General features: G+C 50.2%; 1 protein-coding gene across 1 annotated transcript; it reads right to left on the bottom strand.

The window, feature by feature from the left end:
* Positions 1 to 18339: 18339 nt before the first annotated feature.
* Positions 18340 to 19434, bottom strand: LOC124656051 (BTB/POZ and MATH domain-containing protein 1-like). Its single transcript, XM_047194862.1, has one exon. The coding sequence runs from the start codon at positions 19432 to 19434 to the stop codon at positions 18340 to 18342; it is 1095 nt and encodes a 364-aa protein (XP_047050818.1).
* Positions 19435 to 19763: the final 329 nt, after the last annotated feature.

Here is a 19763-nt window from a genome sequence, read left to right as displayed (position 1 = left end):
AGTTCTTCCTTATGTCTTTCTTCTTCAACCTCTAGCCTTGGCTAAGTTCTTGAGGAAACCATCCGGAAGTTCATCCCATCTAATCACAAACCCTCCCCCGAATCCTCTTGCGTCCATTCGGCCCCAACTTAAGCCATCCTATGGCATCTGTCTGTTCACCACGACGACACTGCCTCTAGTAACTTTGCTAATTCCATTCCTATGGCGCGGCGCTTCTTATCTCCAAAGCGTCGCATAGCTTGCTTCACCGGTTTAGCCCCCGGGTTTATGTTGAGGTAGTGCTCGGCGAGTTCCCTTGGTACTCCGGACATGTCAGAAGGTTGCCATGCGAAGATATCCATGTTAGCGCGGAGGAACTCGACGAGCGCGTCTTCCTATTTGGGGTCCACGTTGGCTCCGACTGAGACCTACTTGGAATCGTCGCCTTCCTTGAAGTTGACTTTCTTGGTCTCTATCGCGGCCCTGAAGGAGTTTTTGTGTTCGGAGATCAGCTTCTTGGTGGTCTGCATTTCAGTCGGATCCACCGCGGCTCTGTAGCCTTTCAGCTCTTCTCCGGATATGACGGACTCGCGAAGGCGGCTTCGCCTAACTCGCACTCGTGAGCCTTTTTGTAGTCTCCGGTTATGGTGATCATACCATTAGGACCCGGAATCTTGAGCTTGTTGTAGATATAGCACGCTCTTGCATGGAACTTGTGGTAGGTGGGCCTGCCGAAGATGACATGGTAGGAGCTCTTGAAGGGCACAACTTCAAACGTGATCTTTTCTTCGCGGAAATTGTGAACATCGCCGAAAGCCACGGGAAGTGTGATGCTGCCGAGGAATTCGCCTTCTTACCGGAACCACGCCGTGAAACTCGGTGTTGCTTGTGTTTGAGCTTTTCCTTGGTGAGGTTCATCCGCTCCGAGTCTCCGAGGTACATGATGTTCAAGCTGGCTCCGCCATCCATGAGGCACTTGGAGAAGTCATACCCGTCTATGCGGGGACTTACAACCAAGGCGTAGTATTCTTTTGGCACAATGGCGGGATGATCCTCCTCGTCCAAATGTGCACGGAACTTCCGACCACCGACATACTGCGGCACGGCCGGAAGCTGTGGCGTTCGGGATCCGGGTAGCTGATTTTGTAGCGCGGACTGTTGGGGTTCCGAGGAAGGTGTGGTAAGCCCCCACGCTCTTTTTCTCGAAGGGGTTGGATTTACCTGCGGATCCGGCTTTGGGATCCGGCGAGTTATCATCCTCGTCCATCGCCTCGGAACTATCCTCCTCCTTGTCCTTGTTCTTGCCCTTGCCTCCTTTGCCGCGTGGGCGGTGCTTCCGGGCTCGCTTGTATCCTGCTTCCGGGTCGTTCTTTAGGTCGTTGACCCACTTGCAGTTGCGGTTGGTGTGAGTGGACTTCCCTGTAGCCGGATCCAAGTGGGCCAGGCAAGGCATGTCTCTATACTCCTCGTAGGTTTGCGGAGCGCGGGATCCGCCAGCTGTGACTTCGGTGCCATCGCTGCCGACCCCTGCCGGCTCCGCCTCCACGGCCGCGTCCTCTTCCGCCTCCCGAACCTCCGCGTTGGAACGCCATGGCGACCATGTCGGATCCGCCACTCTTCTGGTCATCTGGGTTTTTGCGTTTATGGCCGCTGTTGTTGCCGTTATCGCGATTCTTCTTTTGTTGGTGCAGGGGGATTACTGTAGCTGCGATATCACCGCCTGCATCGTCATGGGCGGCAGTGTGGTCACTGGCAATGGAGATCATCTCATCCAAAGTCAGTTTATTGGCGTTAGCCAAACATGTGAGCTTATGCCTCAGCAATCCTCCTCTCTGCAGACCACCAATGAAGGCGTACATAGCAGTGGTGTGGTCGACGTTTTCGCACTCGTTCCTGCATGCCAACCAACGTGTGAGGAAGTTTCGTGAGGATTCTCCCTTCTTCTGGATACAAGCTTGTAGGTCGCTTGCCGTGGCAGGTCTTTTGTAGGTGCCCCTGAAATGTTTCTCGAAAGCGGTCTTCAGGTCAAACCAGCAAAAGATGGAGTTTTTCTCGAGGTCACTGAGCCAGATCCGGGCTGGACCTACAAGGTACAACTGGAGCATGCGGCAGGCGATATTAGGGGTTCCTCCGGCAAAGGTTACTGCATTATAGTAATCCTCAATCCAGGTATCCGGCCTTTCGGTGCCATCATAATGCTTCAAGTTTCCGGGTAGCTTGAGGGAGCTCCTTGGCTTTGGTTCCTCTCGAATCATCCTGCCAAAGCACTTGGGTCCGATGTAGTCGGTTCTGTATTCGTTGAGGCGTTCCCGCGCGTCGCGCGAGCCGTGACGGGGGACTGTGAGCGAGAGCGAGATCTCCGGCCACCGCCTCCGCCTCCACCTCCGCCGCCACCGCTAGGTGGTGGTGAGGGAGACCTGCGAGGGGGCCGATCCGACCTCTTGCTTCCGCCTTCAGATTCTCCCCGGCCCTCCCGGTGCTGGCTCCGGCTCCTGTGGCTGCCTTCGCCGTGGCGCTGGCTGCCCTGGTCGTTCCGGCTCCGGCGGGGCTCCGGGTCGCGCTCCTCATTCCGGCTCCTCCTAGGCTCGGGCTCACGATCGTTGTTCTGATTCCGGCGAGGTTCCGGCGTGCGCTCCCTGCTCCTGTTTCTTGAGGGCAGCACGTTGTCGCGGATAACAATTCCACCATGCCCCTGAGGCCTGGTGTTTCCGGCTGGACTACGGCGGCGAGGGGACGCGGGTAACCATTAGGCGGAGGAGAGGCGTTGCGGTACTTGTCTCGTCCAGAGTACATTGCATCCTTTCCCTTTCTCGGATCTGACGGTGGCGTCTTTGATGGTACGGGGATCGGATTTGGGTGTTCCCTGGCTTTCCTTCTGCGTTCCGAGGATCCGGTTCGCGATTCGTCATCTCGATGGCGATTGTCGCGGGCGTCCTTCTGCGCAGTGGAGACGCAAATGCTCCGGTTAGATTCCAACTTGCGCGAAGTGTCTGCCTTGCTCTGCTGTTTAACCGCTGAAGCGACGAGCGTGCGTACGTAGTCGATGTCAATCTCCTCGTTACTTTTCTTCAGGATCTCTGCAGCTTTCGTCATATTGTCCTTTGGGGTTGCGAACGGCTGCTGCTCCGTTGGAGTTGCGAAGGTGATCTTGCGGGGAGATATCATCTCACGCCGGACCTTTTCGACCTCCTGGTGAGCTTCAACGATCTTGTCTTCCCAATGCTTTCGGAGTTCCTTGACTTTTGCCAATCCTTCGTCCACCTCCTGCTCACGCTGGATGAAGTCTTCCACAAAAACTGCGGCGTGCTTCCTTTCCTCCAGCATGGCGGCTGCGGTGACCTTGAATTTCTTGGCTGTGGCCAGCAGCTCCACTCTTTTAGCTTCTAAAGCTTCTACGTCTTCGGGAGTGATGGGTTTGTTAAGAATATCCGAGCGATAAACCGCATCCATGCCTGCTTGTGCGACCATCTCTTCGGGCGACAGGAGGCTCTCCGAGGAAGAATCCCTACGGGGCCGCTCCCGCGACATCGGAGATCCGTGGTGGGATGGCTGGGGGTCGGATTGGGTGCTGCCTCTTCGATCCGTTTTCTCCCGGCGCCGCTACGGTTGCAAGTACCTGCTTTGGTTGGGCGGAATCGACTTCGGGCTGTTCACCGTATCCATATTCCTTCACCTTGCGATCGAACTCTTCAGTGTCCATGGATTGGGTGTCTCCGGAAATTGGGCTTAGATTTCCCAAAATTGACTCTTCAGCCGGAGTTCCGCTTTCTCCGACAGCCTCTTGCTGATCCGGAGCAGCGTTGTTTTCCGGGGCCACGACCTGCTCGGGACCAGCTCCGACTTCTTGAGGGGCGGTTCCGGCGGTATGGGCCAAGAAGTGTACGAAGTGACACCTTTGCTTCTCTAACACCTGGGAGACCCAGGCGGATCTGCATTGGTCTTCCACCGTTATTTCCTGCTCAGGGGCGGATTGGGTGGGTTTTGATTTTTTCAGCTCTAAGGCGGAATCTTCGCTAGGAAGTTCCTGCGTCTCAGATCGGATCTTCGCGACTGCGTCCTGCTCAGCGGCGGTCGCGTCAGCGCTACTTACCGGTGGGTTTCCGTCGGAATCGACGGTTTCCCCGATGAAGATGTGTATGCCGCCAAGCCGGGACGATGGAGAGCTTGACGGGGTCGGTTTTAGCCGGAATCCAACACTCATCCGGAGGGACGATCGGCAGATTTCCGGCGTAAAGGACACGCCCCACAGCGAATGGTGTCGTCGTAGCTTCCCATGGCGGAACCCTCCCGGTTCCGGCCTCCGGACACCGCGAGGCCCCACGGTGGGCGCCAGCCGTCGTTGCCTAATCGACGGTACCTCGGAGGAGGGATCCTCACGAGGGGAGAAGAAGTAGGGGCCATAGGGCGGAGTGCACACGGGACGGTGGTACGCGATTTACCCAGCTTCGGAACACCCGCACGATGACGGGGCCTACTCGCTGCTTGTCTGGAATTATCTGGGCGCTTTCGCGTTGTTACAATGAGTTGTGGTTGTGCCTCTAGGGCTCCCAGGATCCGGCTTATAAAGGCGCACGGATCTAGGGTTTACATGGAGAGTCCTAGCCGGAATACAAGTTGCCTAACTACGATTCAATGTCTTGCCGTGTACGTCAAGGATCCGCCTTCCTCCAAGTACGTGCTGGATCCGGATACTTCATGGGCCGTCACGGATCCGGCCTCCTTCGTAGGTCGGTAGAGATCCGGCTTCTGTTCTCGGGCTGGACTTCATCCTTCAGGATCTACAGCAACTGGGCCGCCCGATGGGCCACATGCCTCACCACCATCTATGGGCCACCCGGGCTTGCCGGATCTAGGTCATGCCGTTGATATACCCATAAAGTATACCCACAACATTAACTATTGCTATGATAAGTATTGATGTGATCTATGCCTCCTTCATAGTGTGATGGTGACAGTGTGCATGCTATGTTAGTTCTTGGTGTGATTGTGTTGATCTATCTTGCACTCTAAGGTTATTTAAATATGAACATTGAATATTGTGGAGCTTGTTAACTCCGGCATTGAGGGTTCATGTAATCCTACACAGTTAGTGGTGTTCATCATCCAACAAGAGGGTGTAGAGTAGTCCTATTATGTGATCATTGTTGAGAGTGTCCACTAGTGAAAGCGGGATCCCTAGGCCTTGCTTCGAAGCATCGAATCTCCGTTTGTTTACTGTTTTGTTGCATGTTTACTCGCTGCCATATTTTATTAAGATTGCTATTACCACTCATACTCATCCATATTACTTGCATCTCACTATCTCTTCGCCGAACTAGTGCACCTTTACATCTGACAAGTGTATTAGGTGTGTTGGGGACACAAGAGACTTCTTGCTTTGTGGTTGCAGGGTTGCTTGAGAGGGATATCTTTGACCTCTTCCTCCCTGAGATCGATAAACCTTGGGTGATCCACTTAAGGGAAACTTGCTGCTGTTCTACAAACCTCTGCTCTTGGAGGCCCAACACTGTCTACAAGAATAGAAGCTCCCGTAGACATCATTGTGCCAAGTAAAGTCTTTGATAATAAAGTCAATACTAGATTTGGATTACTGCGCAGAAACAGATTTCTTGCTGTCACGAAATTGAGCCGCCCCTTCTGTAGGTAACTCAGAAAAATCTGCCAATTTACGTGCGTGATCCTCAGATATGTACGCAACTTTCGTTCAATTTGAGCATTTTCATCTGAGCAAGTTAAGTGCCCCAGAAAAATTCGTCTTTACGGACTGTTCTGTCTTGACAGATTCTGCCTTTTATTTCGCATTGCCTGTTTTGCTATGTTTGATGGATTTCTTTGTTCCATTAACTTTCAGTAGCTTTGTGCAATGTCCAGAAGTGTTAAGAATGATTATGTCACCTCTGAATATAAGAATTTTCAATTATGCACTAACCCTCTAATGAGTTTGTTTTGAGTTTGGTGTGGAGGAAGTTTTCAAGGGTCAAGAGAGAAGGATGATACAATATGATCAAGAAGAGTGAAAATTCTAAGCTTGGGGATGCCCCCGTGGTTCATCCCTGCATATTTTAAGAAGACTCAAGTATCTAAACTTGGGGATGCCCAAGGCATCCCTTCTTCATCGACAACTTATCAGGTCACCTCTAGTGAAACTATATTTTTATTTCGTTACATCTTATGTGCTTTACTTGGAGCGTCTGTTTGTTTTTATTTTTTGTTTTTGTTTGAATAAAATCGGATCCTAGCATTCTTTGTTTGGGAGAGAGACACGCTCCGCTGTTTCGTATGAACACATATGTTCTTAGCTTTATTCTTAATGTTCATTGCGAAGGTTGAACTGCTTCGTTCATTGTTATATGGTTGGAAACAGAAAATGCTGCATGTGGTAATTGGTATCTTGAATAATTTGATACTTGGCAATTGTTGTGCTCATATAGATCATGTTTAAGCTCTTGCATCATGTACTTTGCACCCATTAATGGATAACTACATAGAGCTTGTTAAAATTTGGTTTGCATGATTGGTTTCTCTATAGTCTAGATATTTTCTGGTTAAGGTGTTTGAACAACAAGGAGACAATATAAAGTCTTATAATACTTACAATATGTTCATGTGTGAGCTTTGCTGTACCATTTTATACTTGAGTTTGCTTCAAACAACCTTGCTAGCCTAGCCTTGTATTGAGAGGAATTCTTCTCGTGCATCCAAATCCTTGAGCCAAAAACTATGCCATTTGTGTCCACCATACCTACCTACTACATGGTATTTCTCTGCCATTTCAAAGTACATTACTTGAGTGCTACCTTTAAAAATTCTATCCTTTGTCTTTGCAATATATAGCTCATGGGAAAATAGCCTTAAAAACTATTGTGGTGAAGAATATGTACTTATGTGTCTTATTTCTTAATAAGTTGCTTGTTGAGCCGTAACCATGCTTCTGGGGACGCCATCAAATTTTACCTTTGTTGAATATCATGTGAGTTCCTATGCATGTTCGTCTTGTCTGAAGTAAGGGCGATTTTCAAGATCAAATGGTTTGAGTATGCATATTGTTAGAGAAGAACATTGGGCCGCTAACTAAAGCCATGATTCATGGTGGAAGTTTCAGTTTGGACAATTAATCCTCAATCTCTTATGAGAATATTATCTGTTGTTGAATGCTTATGCATTAAAGAGCAGTCCATTATCTGTTGTCTATGTTGTCCCGGTATGGATGTCTAAGTTGAGAATAATCAAAAGCGAGAAATCCAATACGAGCTTTCTCCTTAGACCTTTGTATAGGCGGCATAGAGGTACCCCTTTGTGACACTTGGTTGAAACATATGCTATGCAATGATAATCCATGTTAATCCAAACTAATTAGGACAAGGTGCGAGCACTATTGGTATACTATGCATGAGGCTCGCAACTTATAAGATGTCTTATACATAACACATATGATTTATTACTACCGTTGACAAAATTGTTTCTTGTTTCCAAAATGAAAAGCTCTAGCACAAAAATAGTAATCCATGCTTCCTCTCGCGAAGGGCCAATCTTTTACTTTATTGTTGAGTCGGTTTACCTATTCTTTCATCTTAGAAGCAAACACTTGTGTAAGCTGTGTGCATTGATTCTTACATGTTTACCTATTGCACTTGTTATATTACTTTGTGTTGACAATTATCCATGAGATAAATATGTTGAAGTTGAAAGCAACTGCTGAAACTTATATCTTCCTTTGTGTTGCTTCAAAGCTTTCTACTAGGAATTTATTGCTTTATGAGTAACTCTTATGCAAGTCTTATTGATGCTTGTCTTGAAAGTATTATTCATGAAAAGTCTTTGCTATATGATTCACTTGTTTACTCATTATCTTCACCATTGCTTCTAATTGCTGCATTCATCTCATATGCTTTACAATAGTATTGATCAAGATTATGATAGCATGTCACTTCAGAAATTATCCTTGTTATCGTTTACCTATTCGAGCGCGAGTAGGAACTAAGCTTGGGGATGTTTGATACGTCTCAAACGTATCTATAATTTCTTATGTTCCATGCTACTTTTATGATGATACTCACATGTTTTATACACATCATATGTCATTATTATGCATTTTCCGGCACTAACCGATTGACGAGATGCCAAAGAGTCAGTTGCTATTTTCTGCTGTTTTTGGTTTCAGAAATCCTACAAAGGAAATATTCTCGGAATTGGACGAAATCAACGCCCAGGGTCTTATTTTTCCACGAAGCTTCCAGAAGACCGAAAGGGAAACGAAGTGGGGCGCCGACACACTAGGGCGGCGCGGTCCAGGCCCTGGCCGCGCGGCCCTGGCGTGTGGGGCCCCTCGTCGGCCCTCCGACTCCGCCCTTCCGCCTACTTAAAGCCTTCGTCGCGAAACCCCCGATACCGAGAGCCACGATACGGAAAACCTTCCGGAGACGCCGCCGCCGCCAATCCCATCTCGGGGGATTCAGGAGATCGCCTCCGGCACCCTGCCGGAGAGGGGAATCATCTCCCGGAGGTCTCTTCATCGCCATGATCGCCTTCGGATCGATGTGTGAGTCACCCCTGGACTATGGGTCCATAGCAGTAGCTAGATGGTTGTCTTCTCCTCATTGTGCTATCATGTTAGATCTTGTGAGCTTCCTATCATGATCAAGATCATCTATTTGTAATGCTACATGTTGTGTTTGTTGGGATCCGATGAATATTGAATACTATGTCAAGTTGATTATCAATCTATCATATATGTTGTTTATGTTCTTGCATGCTCTCCGTTGCTAGTAGAGGCTCCGGCCAAGTTGATACTTGTAACTCCAAGAGGGAGTATTTATGCTCGATAGTGGGTTCATGCCTCCATTGAATGCTGGGAAGTGACGAGCAACCTCTAAGGTTGTGGATGTGCTGTTGCCACTAGGGATAAAACATCAATGCTTTGTCTAAGGATATTTGTGTTGATTACATTACGCACCATACTTAATGCAATTGTCTGTTGTTTGCAACTTAATACTGGAAGGGGTTCGGATGATAACCCGAAGGTGGACCTTTTAGGCATAGATGCATGCTGGATAGCGGTCTATGTACTTTGTCGTAATGCCCTGATTAAATCTCATAGTACTCATCATGATATATGTATGTGCATTGTTATGCCTTCTTTATTTGTCAATTGCCCAGCTGTAATTTGTTCACCCAACATGCTATTTATCTTACGGGAGAGACACCACTAGTGAACTGTGGACCCCGGTCCATTCTTTACATCTGAAATACAATCTACTGCAATTGTTCTTTACTGTTCTTCGCAAACAAACATCATCATCCACACTATACGTCTAATCCATTGTTTACAGCAAGCCGGTGAGATTGACAACCTCACTGGTACGTTGGGGCAAAGTACTTTGATTGTGTTGTGCAGGTTCCACATTGGCGCCGGAATCCCTGGTGTTGCGCCGCACTACACTCCGTCACCAACGACCTTCACGTGATCCTTGACTCCTACTGGTTCAATAAACCTTGGTTTCTTACTGAGGGAAACTTGCTACTACACGCATCACACCTTCCACTTGGGGTTCCCAACGGGCGTGTGCTTTACGCGTATCAATGCCTACCTTGATAGACGCAATAGTTAATCAAGAAGATGGAAGCATATCTAACTTGCGTGCGTAGCTATCTTAATTCTCAGGCAGGTGCGCTGCTAGCTGCTGGCTGTGCAGGTGTTGCGGTCAGAAACCCACCGGCGGGCAGCGACAGGCAACACCGTAGAGCCGGGAACAACTCAGGGCTGCGGCTGGCCCTGGTCCCTCCGAGCGACGGCCCGCAAAGCCTTCTGCGCACACGTCCGATGCGTCGTCGCAAGGGCGTGCCACCTGACCTATACCCGGTCGGGAAGGTGTTGGATGATGCCTCGCTTAGTTTCCTGCATGGCATACACGTAAACGTTAAATACGAGCCTCGATCGGCTCTCAGGTTATCCTGTGAATCGGCTCAAACAGCCGATCCACCCATGATACGTACGAGGTGTACGATCGGATGGTGGTCCTGCTTGATCAAGATAAAGCTGAAGCGAACTACTACGATCTGGGGTTTTCACCGCATAATCGGATCATCCTACTCACGATTGGGCCTCGCGCTCGCGTACGGTGATCGTAAGCCGATCCTAGACGGGGCCTAAAAACCAACACGAGGTTGATCCTCGGAACGTCCTGTCTAGGGCTAGCAAACTACACCCTACACGCCGCTGGATCCTCCAACCCTTTGTAAGGCCTAACAATGCAGATATTAAACTAATCCTTGAAGAACAAGGAGCAATCATAACGGATCGGATCTACTAAATAATGATCAAGTGGGGTGCCGCCCTTACACCCGTGACAGGCGTAAGGACGGCTAGATGCCTAAGGGTTGCACGACGATAGCATATGTTACGAAGAGCAATGCTAACCCTAAAACACCTATGATAACTACGCTGCTCGCCATCAAAAAGGCTTCAGTACGAGCAACGCATGGAAGACGAATAAACGTGTGCTGCCTAGATCGCAAGATGCGATCTAGGCAGCATGGTGCTTACCCGGAAGAAACCCTCGAGACGGGGGAGTTGGCGATGCGCCGAGATTGGTTTGTGTTGAACGTTGGTTGTTGTTTATTCCATAAACCCTAGATACATATTTATAGTCCGTAGACTTTCTAACGTGGGAATAATCCCAACCGTGCACGAGGCAAACTCTAACTAACCGACACGTAATCTACTATGTTACAGATACAAGGGCAAACTAGCCCAAACTTTGCATATAAGGCCGATTCACGTATTTCTTCCGTATATAATCTTCAAGCCCATCTTGATCGCGGCCCACCTCTGACTCGGTCAAATTCTGGTGATAACACATGCCCCCTGGTTTTGGAAATGACATTTCCAAAATCATTACGCTTTTCCTTCGTCGGGTCATGTCGTGGCAGAGCAGAACTGCTGCAGTATCCTTCATCACGATGCCTTGCCTCTTCCACTTCTCCGCGTGGCATGCGAACTGTTTTTTTTTTCTGTTGGGCACCACTTCCTCGGAAACTGCTGTGGCATTGAATCTCTACCATATCCCCTTTTATTTAACTGTCCCAAACAGTTTGCTTCTCCTTCATCCTCCTCGCATTAGCACCCAAAAAACCCTCCTGTGCCACCATGTCCTCTTCCTCCTCTTCCTCCTCCGGCCTTTCCTATGGGTCTTCCTCCTCCCGCGAGACACCGGAGGACATCCGCGCACCAGAAGAATGGGACCAGGAAGACCACGCCTCCTCCATCTGGTCCGAGGACGACCAGTCCTTGACCAGCGGAGATGAAGATCTCCAGTTCCTCGCCGATGGGGAACTGGAATCGGAAAGCGAGGACGACCTGTTCCCCTGGGACGGCTGCCCCTCCTCTGAAGAAGAGGAAGAGGAAGACGACGACGACGACTCCCTCGAGGGCTACCCGCCGGCGAAACGCCTCCGCATGTGGTGGGACGACGACATCAGCGACGATGAAGAGGAGGATGAAGCTCCCGTAGAGGGCTACGGGAGCAGCGACGAGGAGCCCATCGGTAGTAGTGCCGATGAGAGCTCCGAGGATGACGACGAGGGCAGCGATGGCCCGTAGACTAGGATCTACTAGTGTAGGCCTAGTAGTAGTAGATTGGTCAACAGACCCTTCTTTTGTTCTTCCTTCTTTGAGCAATCGGCTCTTTCTTTGTAAGAAATCCTGTTCATTAATGAAGAAGTTTCCCCAATTTGATTTTGCCGATTTCTTTTAAGCCGATTCTTAATGAGCCGATGGCAACGCATCGGTTTATCATAATCCGCCCTTCATCTCTTCGACCACGGGGTGATTGCAATCTTGGTCAAAGCTCAATAAGCCGATGTCAGCGCATCAAGCCCTCATGAACTATCCTTCACCTTTTCGATCAATGAGTTTGAGTTCTGCTGGATCACCACCCTTGACGAAAATCACGACGTAGGACTAGCCGATGGCCACCCAATCGGCTTTCAAAAACAGAGCATCTACCAGGCCAGCTGCCCCCCGAGTCTCAGTCAAGGCGAAACAGAGACGAGGACACGCAATTCAGACAAATGGACCGAGGCTCACTCATGTCTGAGAGAACTACCATGCAGAGCCAGCCAAAGCCGATCACCCTTCCTCCGTTGAAAGCCGATATGCGAGATAATCACCAACGGCCTAACTCCTCTGACAGCATTGCCTTGTGCCCTGAACACGCAGCGGGTAGCTCCTGTGTCATTGTGCTAGAGTCGATGGCTATGCATCGGCTTTGTTCCTTGCATATCATGCGAAGATTTTTTTTTTACGGGCCGATTATCGGCCCCCAATATCTCACTGCACATGTATCGCACATGTTCATCTGATTAGGTGCCCCCCGAGCCGATTCTGCCAGGTAACTGCTGAAATCGGCTCTGTGATTAGCCAAGGCACTCTATGTGAACGTCGGCTCTGTTAGGACCAATGTGGACTTCTTCCAGCTCATCAGCCGACGTAAACCCATTGCCCCTTAGATCGTCATTGAACCCAGGCAAAATGTATGGTGAGGATAATTTTGGCCGATTGCTGGAATCGGCCTCCATGTTGCTTGCTCGATGAAGGTTTTGCAATGTTCCTCCATAAATCCTTGGGGCCGATCACCTGGATCGGCATCGCCACGTTTGTCCATTGATGTTGCTTTTGTTACACGGTCAGGCCGGTGGATAAAACCAGCCTAACCCCGTCCTTTGTCACGTCGATGCGCTCGCAGTCGTCCAAATTGATGCCTGAGAGTGGCTCTTGGCCTGATGTCTCCCAAACGTTCATGCCAGCCGTTGAAATCTCGGCTGAATCATCTGCGTGGACGACCTCTACTTCATCTCCATCCCACTGTATTAGGCATTGGTGCATCGTGGATGGGATGCAACATTTGGCGTGGATCCAATCTCTCCCTAGTAGGACAGCATAGGAGCTCTTGCTGTCGACAATAAAGAACGTCGTAGGGACAGTTTCCCTTCCTACGGTCAGATCCACGTTCAGAACACCTTGTGCGTCAGATGCTTGGCCGATGAAATTGCTCAGTGTCACATTGGTCTTGATCAGATCCGAGCTGGAGCGTCCCAACCGACGTAGCATGGAGTATGGCATAATGTTAACTGCCGCTCCGGTGTCCACCAACATCTTGTTGACAGGCTGCCCATTGATGTAACCTCGCAGGTACGGGGCTTTCGGATGCCTCGTAGCTTCTCTCTCGTGGCTTCTCAAAGATGACCGGCCGTGGGCCGCAGATCAAGTTGTGCCACAGAGTGCTTCGTCTAATCTGGAGCACTAAACTCCGTTGGAAGGATGAAGACCATGTTTGTGCCAGCCGATGTATCATCATCGGCTTTCTTTTGCCTGGGGCGCCACTCTTTTCTTTGTGGCCGACCTTCTTCGTCCAGGGTTCGCTGGATTTTAGCGGCCAGATCAGGCCGTGCCTTCCTTAACGTGTGCAGGTATAACCTTTCAGCTTCCTCCAACCCACGTAGACGCTGAACCTTTCGCTTTTGGGAACGGCTGAGCCCATCAGGGCACCACCTTGGCCGATGATACTTGTCTTCTTCTTGATCATCGTCCTCTAGTTCCTCGAGATCTTCCACCCGAGCGGACTCAGCATGCTTGTTCCGAGGCGGGAGAGGCCCTAGACGTTTGAACACGGACACGTTAGCTGTATCCTTCTTCTTTTGTTTACATTCTGGGCAGTTGCCGATTGTAGGCAATTGGCTCATTCCTGAATCCCAGCAGTGTCTGAAGAAGGGGCAGTCCCAGTGCCTATCCACGTCGTCTTGCTCTCTCGACTTTTCCTTGGCGTGGCGCTCATATCGCTCCTCGTCGCGATCATGCCGGCGACGTCTCCTGTCGTCCTTAGCCAGACGATCTTTTTCATCATCGTCGTTGTATCGCCGGCGTTGGTCGTATTGACCCACATACTTGTTGAGGAGGTGATCAGAGAGAGGTCGCTGATATCTTACGTTCCTCACTTCTCCCTCCGTGATGTAGCGCTTGCCGGTCGTGGCGGAGCCGATCGCGTGGCGCGGCTTCCTCTGTGTCTTTGCTATGAGAGCAGCTGCCCTCATCTCCGTCCTTACCAGAGTGGTGCCCAGGTCCTACCATGTTGATATTGCACGAGGAATCTGGCTGGCACCCTCCATGGTAAGTATACTCCACCATGTTAACGGCGGAGAAGGGGTGTGTGTGTCGACCTTCATGGCGTACTGGTTGAAAATTAGCCGCCCTTGTTCTATCGCCATTTGGACCTGCTGACGCCACACCCTGCAGTCGCTAGTGGAGTGGGTGAACGTGTTATGCCACTTGCAGTATGGCTTTCCGTTCAGCTCCTGCACCGTGGGGATCTTGTGGCCTTCGGGTACCTTTAGCTGCTTCTCCTTGAGTAAGAGGTCGAAAATCTGCTCAGCTTTGGTCACGTCGAAGTCGAACCCTTTTGGAGGACCTTGTGGCTTAACCCACTTACAAGACACGGGGCTTGCCGCCCGAGTCCATTCAGCCACTGCTACCTCTTGATCTCCCGCAGCACCTTCATCCTCGTCTGCCTCAACCAGGACCACCGCACGATTGAATTTGTCCTGGTAAACATCTGGGTGGCGCTGTTCATATGCTGACAGCTTCTGCACCATGTGCGCCAATGAAGGGTAATCTGCTTGGGAGGCCACGTCCTTGATCGATGATGAGAGACCCACCACCGCCAACTCGATCGCTTCTTTTTCACTTACGTGAACCGAATAGCATCGGTTCCTAACGGTCCTGAAGCGCCGGATGTACTCGACACCGTTTCCCCGCGCTTCGTCGTACTTGTGCTAGATCGGCAATACCAGCCTCGGAAGCCTCTGAGTGATACTGTATGTGGAACTGCTCTTCCAACTGCTTCCAAGTCCGGATTGAGTTCGGTGGCAGCGATGTGTACCACCCGAAAGCCGATCCTGTGAGGGACTCGTGCGAAGAACCTCACACGCAGCTCGTCCCGATGCTGAGATCGTGCCCAGCTGTGCCAAATATCGGCTCACATGCTCGATGGAGCTGGAACCATCTGATCCACTAAACTTTGTGAAGTCAGGGAGCCGATATTTGGGTGGTAGCGGGATCAATTCGTACTCGTTGGGGTACGGCTTGGTATAGCCGATTGTCCTCCTTTTCGGCATCATGCCGAATTGGTCTTTCAGAATTGTACAAATCTGATCCGCGGTGATGGCTGAAGGTGTCGAACCCTGAAGATTCGCCGGGGTGGCATACTTAGCCAGCCATGCTTGCTTTTCCAGTTCTGAGCCAACTGCAGGAGCTGAGCTCTGGAGGTTTGTCGGAGTGGCATACTTAGCTAGCCACGTCTGCTTCTCAATATCTGCTCCCGACGTTCCTCCTGCTGTTCCAGAAGTCCCTGCTGTTGCAGCCTGGTTCGAGAGTGCCCAGTTACTGCAGTCTGGCACGTATGCGCACGTGTATCCGTGCGGGATCTCCTTGGGCGCCTCATGTAGGAATTGGTAGTCACTAGGGTCACCACCAATCTTGTAGACGACATATGCCGATGAGTTCGGCACTTCGGTGCTGCCAACGCGAACGGCAGCGGTGGACGGGACCGGAGTGGCATCTCTCCTTGGTAAGTCCCCGGAGCCGGTCCCGACGGAGAGTACCGATGGCTCATGATTTCCTGGATCACGCGAAGAGCGACACGCTCCAAAGTGTTCACCAGGCTCTCAGAGTGGCGGTGTAGCGAATGAGCCACCATGAAGTTGATCTCCTGACGCAGCGACCTGGTGCGTTCTTCTGACGGGGAGGACAGGTCCACTCCATCGAGTGCGCCTTCAGGTGAGAACCCTTTCCACCTGATGCCATGTGAGCGGGTTCTGTGAAAAGAGCCGATGAGGTCGGCTTCGAGGACTGCCTTGATCTCGTCATGCTTCTTCTTGAGCTCGTCAGTCAGATCCTCGTACTTGACCGGAGTGCCTTCCGCCATCTCAGATGTAGATGGCGATGCGGTGGATGTCGAAGATTGTCCCACCGGGCGTGCCAGAATGTGTTGCGGTCAGAAACCCACCGGCGGGCAGCGACGGGCAACACCGTAGAGCCGGGAACAACTCAGGGCTGCGGCTGGCCCTGGTCCCTCCGAGCGACGGCCCGCAAAGCCTTCTGCGCACACGTCCGATGCTGTCGCAAGGGCGTGCCACCTGACCTATACCTGGTCAGGAAGGTGTTGGATGATGCCTCGCTTAGTTTCCTGCATGGCATACACGTAAACGTTAAATACGAGCCTCGATCGGCTCTCGGGTTATCTCGTGAATCGGCTCAAAGAGCCGATCCACCCATGATACGTACGAGGTGTACGATCGGATGGTGGTCCTGCTTGATCAAGATAAAGCTAAAGCGACCTACTACGATCTGGGGTTTTCACCGCATAATCGGATCATCCTACTCACGATTGGACCTCGCGCTCGCGTACGGTGATCGTAAGCCGATCCTAGACAGGGCCTAAAAACCAACACGAGGTTGATCCTAGGAACGTCCTGTCTAGGGCTAGCAAACTACACCCTACACGCCGCTAGATCCTCCAACCCTTTGTAAGGCCTAACAATGCAGATATTAAACTAATCCTTGAAGAATAAGGAGCAGTCATAACGGATCGGATCTACTAAATAATGATCAAGCGGGGTGCCGCCCTTACACCCGTGACAGGCGTAAGGACGGCTAGATGCCTAAGGGTTGCACGACGATAGCATATGATACGAAGAGCAATGCTAACCCTAAAACACCTATGATAACTACGCTGCTCGCCATCAAAAAGGCTTCAGTACAAGCAACGCATGGAAGACGAATAAACGTGTGCTGCCTAGATCGCAAGATGCGATCTAGGCAGCATGGTGCTTACCCGGAAGAAACCCTCGAGACGGGGGAGTTGGCGATGCGCCGAGATTGGTTTGTGTTGAACGTTGGTTGTTGTTTATTCCATAAACCCTAGATACATATTTATAGTCCGTAGACTTTCTAACGTGGGAATAATCTCAACCGTGCACGAGGCAAACTCTAACTAACCGATACGTAATCTACTATATTACAGATACAAGGGCAAACTAGCCCAAACTTTGCATATAAGGCCGATTCACGTATTTCTTCCGTATATAATCTTCAAGCCCATCTTGATCGCGGCCCACCTCTGACTCGGTAAAATTCTGGTGATAACAGCAGGCGAGCACATGGAACAAGATCGGAGGCGAGCCGCGAGCACCATTGCATTTCTCGTCTCCGTCGCTTGTGTCGGTCACCACTGCTCGCTGCCGCCGAGGAACGGAGGCATCATGAGTGGTGGGTGACGAGTACGTGGCAACCATAAGTTGTAGGCCGGACAAGGCTACAAAGACAATAGCGATTCGTACAAATACGGCTATACTGATTAATTAATTATGATTTTTTCAGTTAATGACCATCATGCCCTTTGTTATGAAAATGTATCAAGCGATTTCAGCCGTTATTGTATTTAAGTTTGGAAAGAGGAGGTGCACTGAAGCAAAAGTGGTAACTGACATGTGAGCCTGACTTGTAAGAACCTAGAAATGCCTCTGGGCTAATGTAAGAATGTAATAATAACTAATGGCAATTTTTTTGACAATCAAGTATAAATATGGTAAAACAAATGTGCAATCATATATAGGACACAAAAGGAAATATAATCCTAAAAGGAAATGTAGTTCTTGTTGACTGGCCTTTTTCCTTGTCTTGGAGAACCATATGTTGCTAGAAGCTCTTCCATGGCCTGGTTCGGAAGTGTTAAGTATTGTTTGACGTATACTATTATTGAAATGTTTTTCTTTTTCTGATTTAAATTAATTGGAAAATCTACAGGGAACTTCAGAAGTTATACATCTAAAATTCTTGCATTGTGACTAATCGTACTCCAGTAGAATTGGAGTTTTGTAAAGATATAGAGAGACAAACCAATACCCTTAGAATCTAGGAAAATTCACACCAATAAATCACCAAATTTGATGGAAATCTAACTATTATTGTTGCGAATAATTTTTGTAGCTGTGTTGTGTTCACTTTGAGTTTTTGTATGACCCGAGTGGTTTTGCTATTGTATCCGTTAGACTTGTCAATTAAATTTACAACTTTTGTTTTTGAGGAGGTAAGTAAGATTATCGTGTTAAGTCTGTAAGAGAAGTAGTTGAGGCTTGGTGAGTCGATCAGCCCAGCCTATATACAGAGGAATTGCTCACAACTCACATCATATATAGATAGACACAAGTTTTTCTTACCAGAGAAGCACGTACGACACATGCTGCTACACTAACTTGAGAAAAGAAGAAGACAAGATAAAACACAAATAAGCACTTGGCAGCATCAAATTAAACAACGCTTTTCTTGGTCGCGCGCGTAAGCAGGTCAGTGAGCACCGAAGGGCAGCTTGCCTCCAAGTTCTTATACCCCTCCGTGGCCAAGACATCGTCGAGAACCGTAGGACTCCTGACGATGAAGTCGATGCACTTGGCCTTGAGCAGCTCACAGCGGTGTAGCTCGGCCAGGGCAAGAGACGCTGCCACGGTGTCGACGTGGATGCCACCTGAGAGCTTGCCCTCGCAGATCAGCTTGAGCCTTCCTATGCCGTACCTGTCTGCCGCAGCCAGCAAATGCTGCGCCATCACCGTTGTCGATACCGCCTCCTTGTCCTGGTGCTGCTCTTCGAACTCCGGCACCGTGTCGGTGTAGACGAAACCGAGCAGCGCCTTGAACACCGCGGCCTCCATGTCCTTGATGTCGACTTGCTGGGAGCTCTTCTCCATCATTTGCCCATAGAACTGGGCCATGAACACGGGGGACCTGGCGGCGAGTATGAGCTTGTGCGCGGCAAATGACTCGCCGGATACGACGAACGTGACGTCCGCTCCGGCCTCGCTCTGCAGCAGCTCCCCGAGCTGCTGGTGCAGGTTGGAAGGTGGTGCGGCTTGCACGGTGATTTCCTTCACGGCCGAGAACGTCTGCAGCGGCAGTTCCCTGAGGACGGTGATGGTGCACTGTAGAGTGAAGGCATCATCCTGGAGATAACCCGATGACTCCAAATCTTCTCTCTTGATGAGCTTCAGCGTAGACATTGCGCTTTCTGGACTGGGGATAGAGAATAGCCCGAACTTCCTCTTTTCTTCGGAAGGTTTCAGGATTCCGGTCGGATCCACCATCCGGCAGCCAAGAATCGTCCTTACGTGCGTGCGGGAGCTGGATCCGCTGAGCAAGCTAAGTTCGAGCGCTACCCACGGAGTAATACCTGAGCTGTGAAAGTAATCCGGACAGATCCGGAGCTCCCACTCGTACCCGTCGACGTGCCATCTGGACCCGATCTTGCAGCTATTCTCGCGCGTGGATTTGGTCGCGCAGTAGCCGCCGATCTTCAGAAGCCGCACCAAGCGCGCCGCATCGGTCAGGCTTGCAGCGCAGGAGTTCTCCATGGCGATGGCGTGAGTAGGTGTTGTTTGGGTGAGAATGGAGGACGGAGGTTTTGCGCACTGCGACTGGCACCAGATTACAGTAAACAGGGCTATAGCTAACATGCCAGACAAGAATTGTCCTAGCAGTCTCTGGATACACAGCAAGATCGTTATGTCCAAAGTCGATCGAGGACGGAAGCTTTTAGGATTCTACGTTAGAGGGAGCAAGACGCCATATGGCGCAGCCGACCATCCTTTTTAACTCCATCAAGTTCCAAATGCTCGATGCCATGCAGAACAGGGCTCTCAGAGGTCACCGACCGACCAGGTCATGGGATGCGCGCGGAAGG

Source organism: Lolium rigidum, chromosome 5, assembly GCF_022539505.1.
Source record: "Lolium rigidum isolate FL_2022 chromosome 5, APGP_CSIRO_Lrig_0.1, whole genome shotgun sequence".
Lineage (NCBI taxonomy): Eukaryota > Viridiplantae > Streptophyta > Magnoliopsida > Poales > Poaceae > Lolium > Lolium rigidum.
This window is presented reverse-complemented; position numbering and strand designations above follow the sequence as displayed.

Coding starts and splice junctions, on each gene's coding strand:
- LOC124656051 (XM_047194862.1), bottom strand. CDS start 19,434: ATGGAGAACTCCTGCGCTGCAAGCCTGACCGATGCGGCGCGCTTGGTG.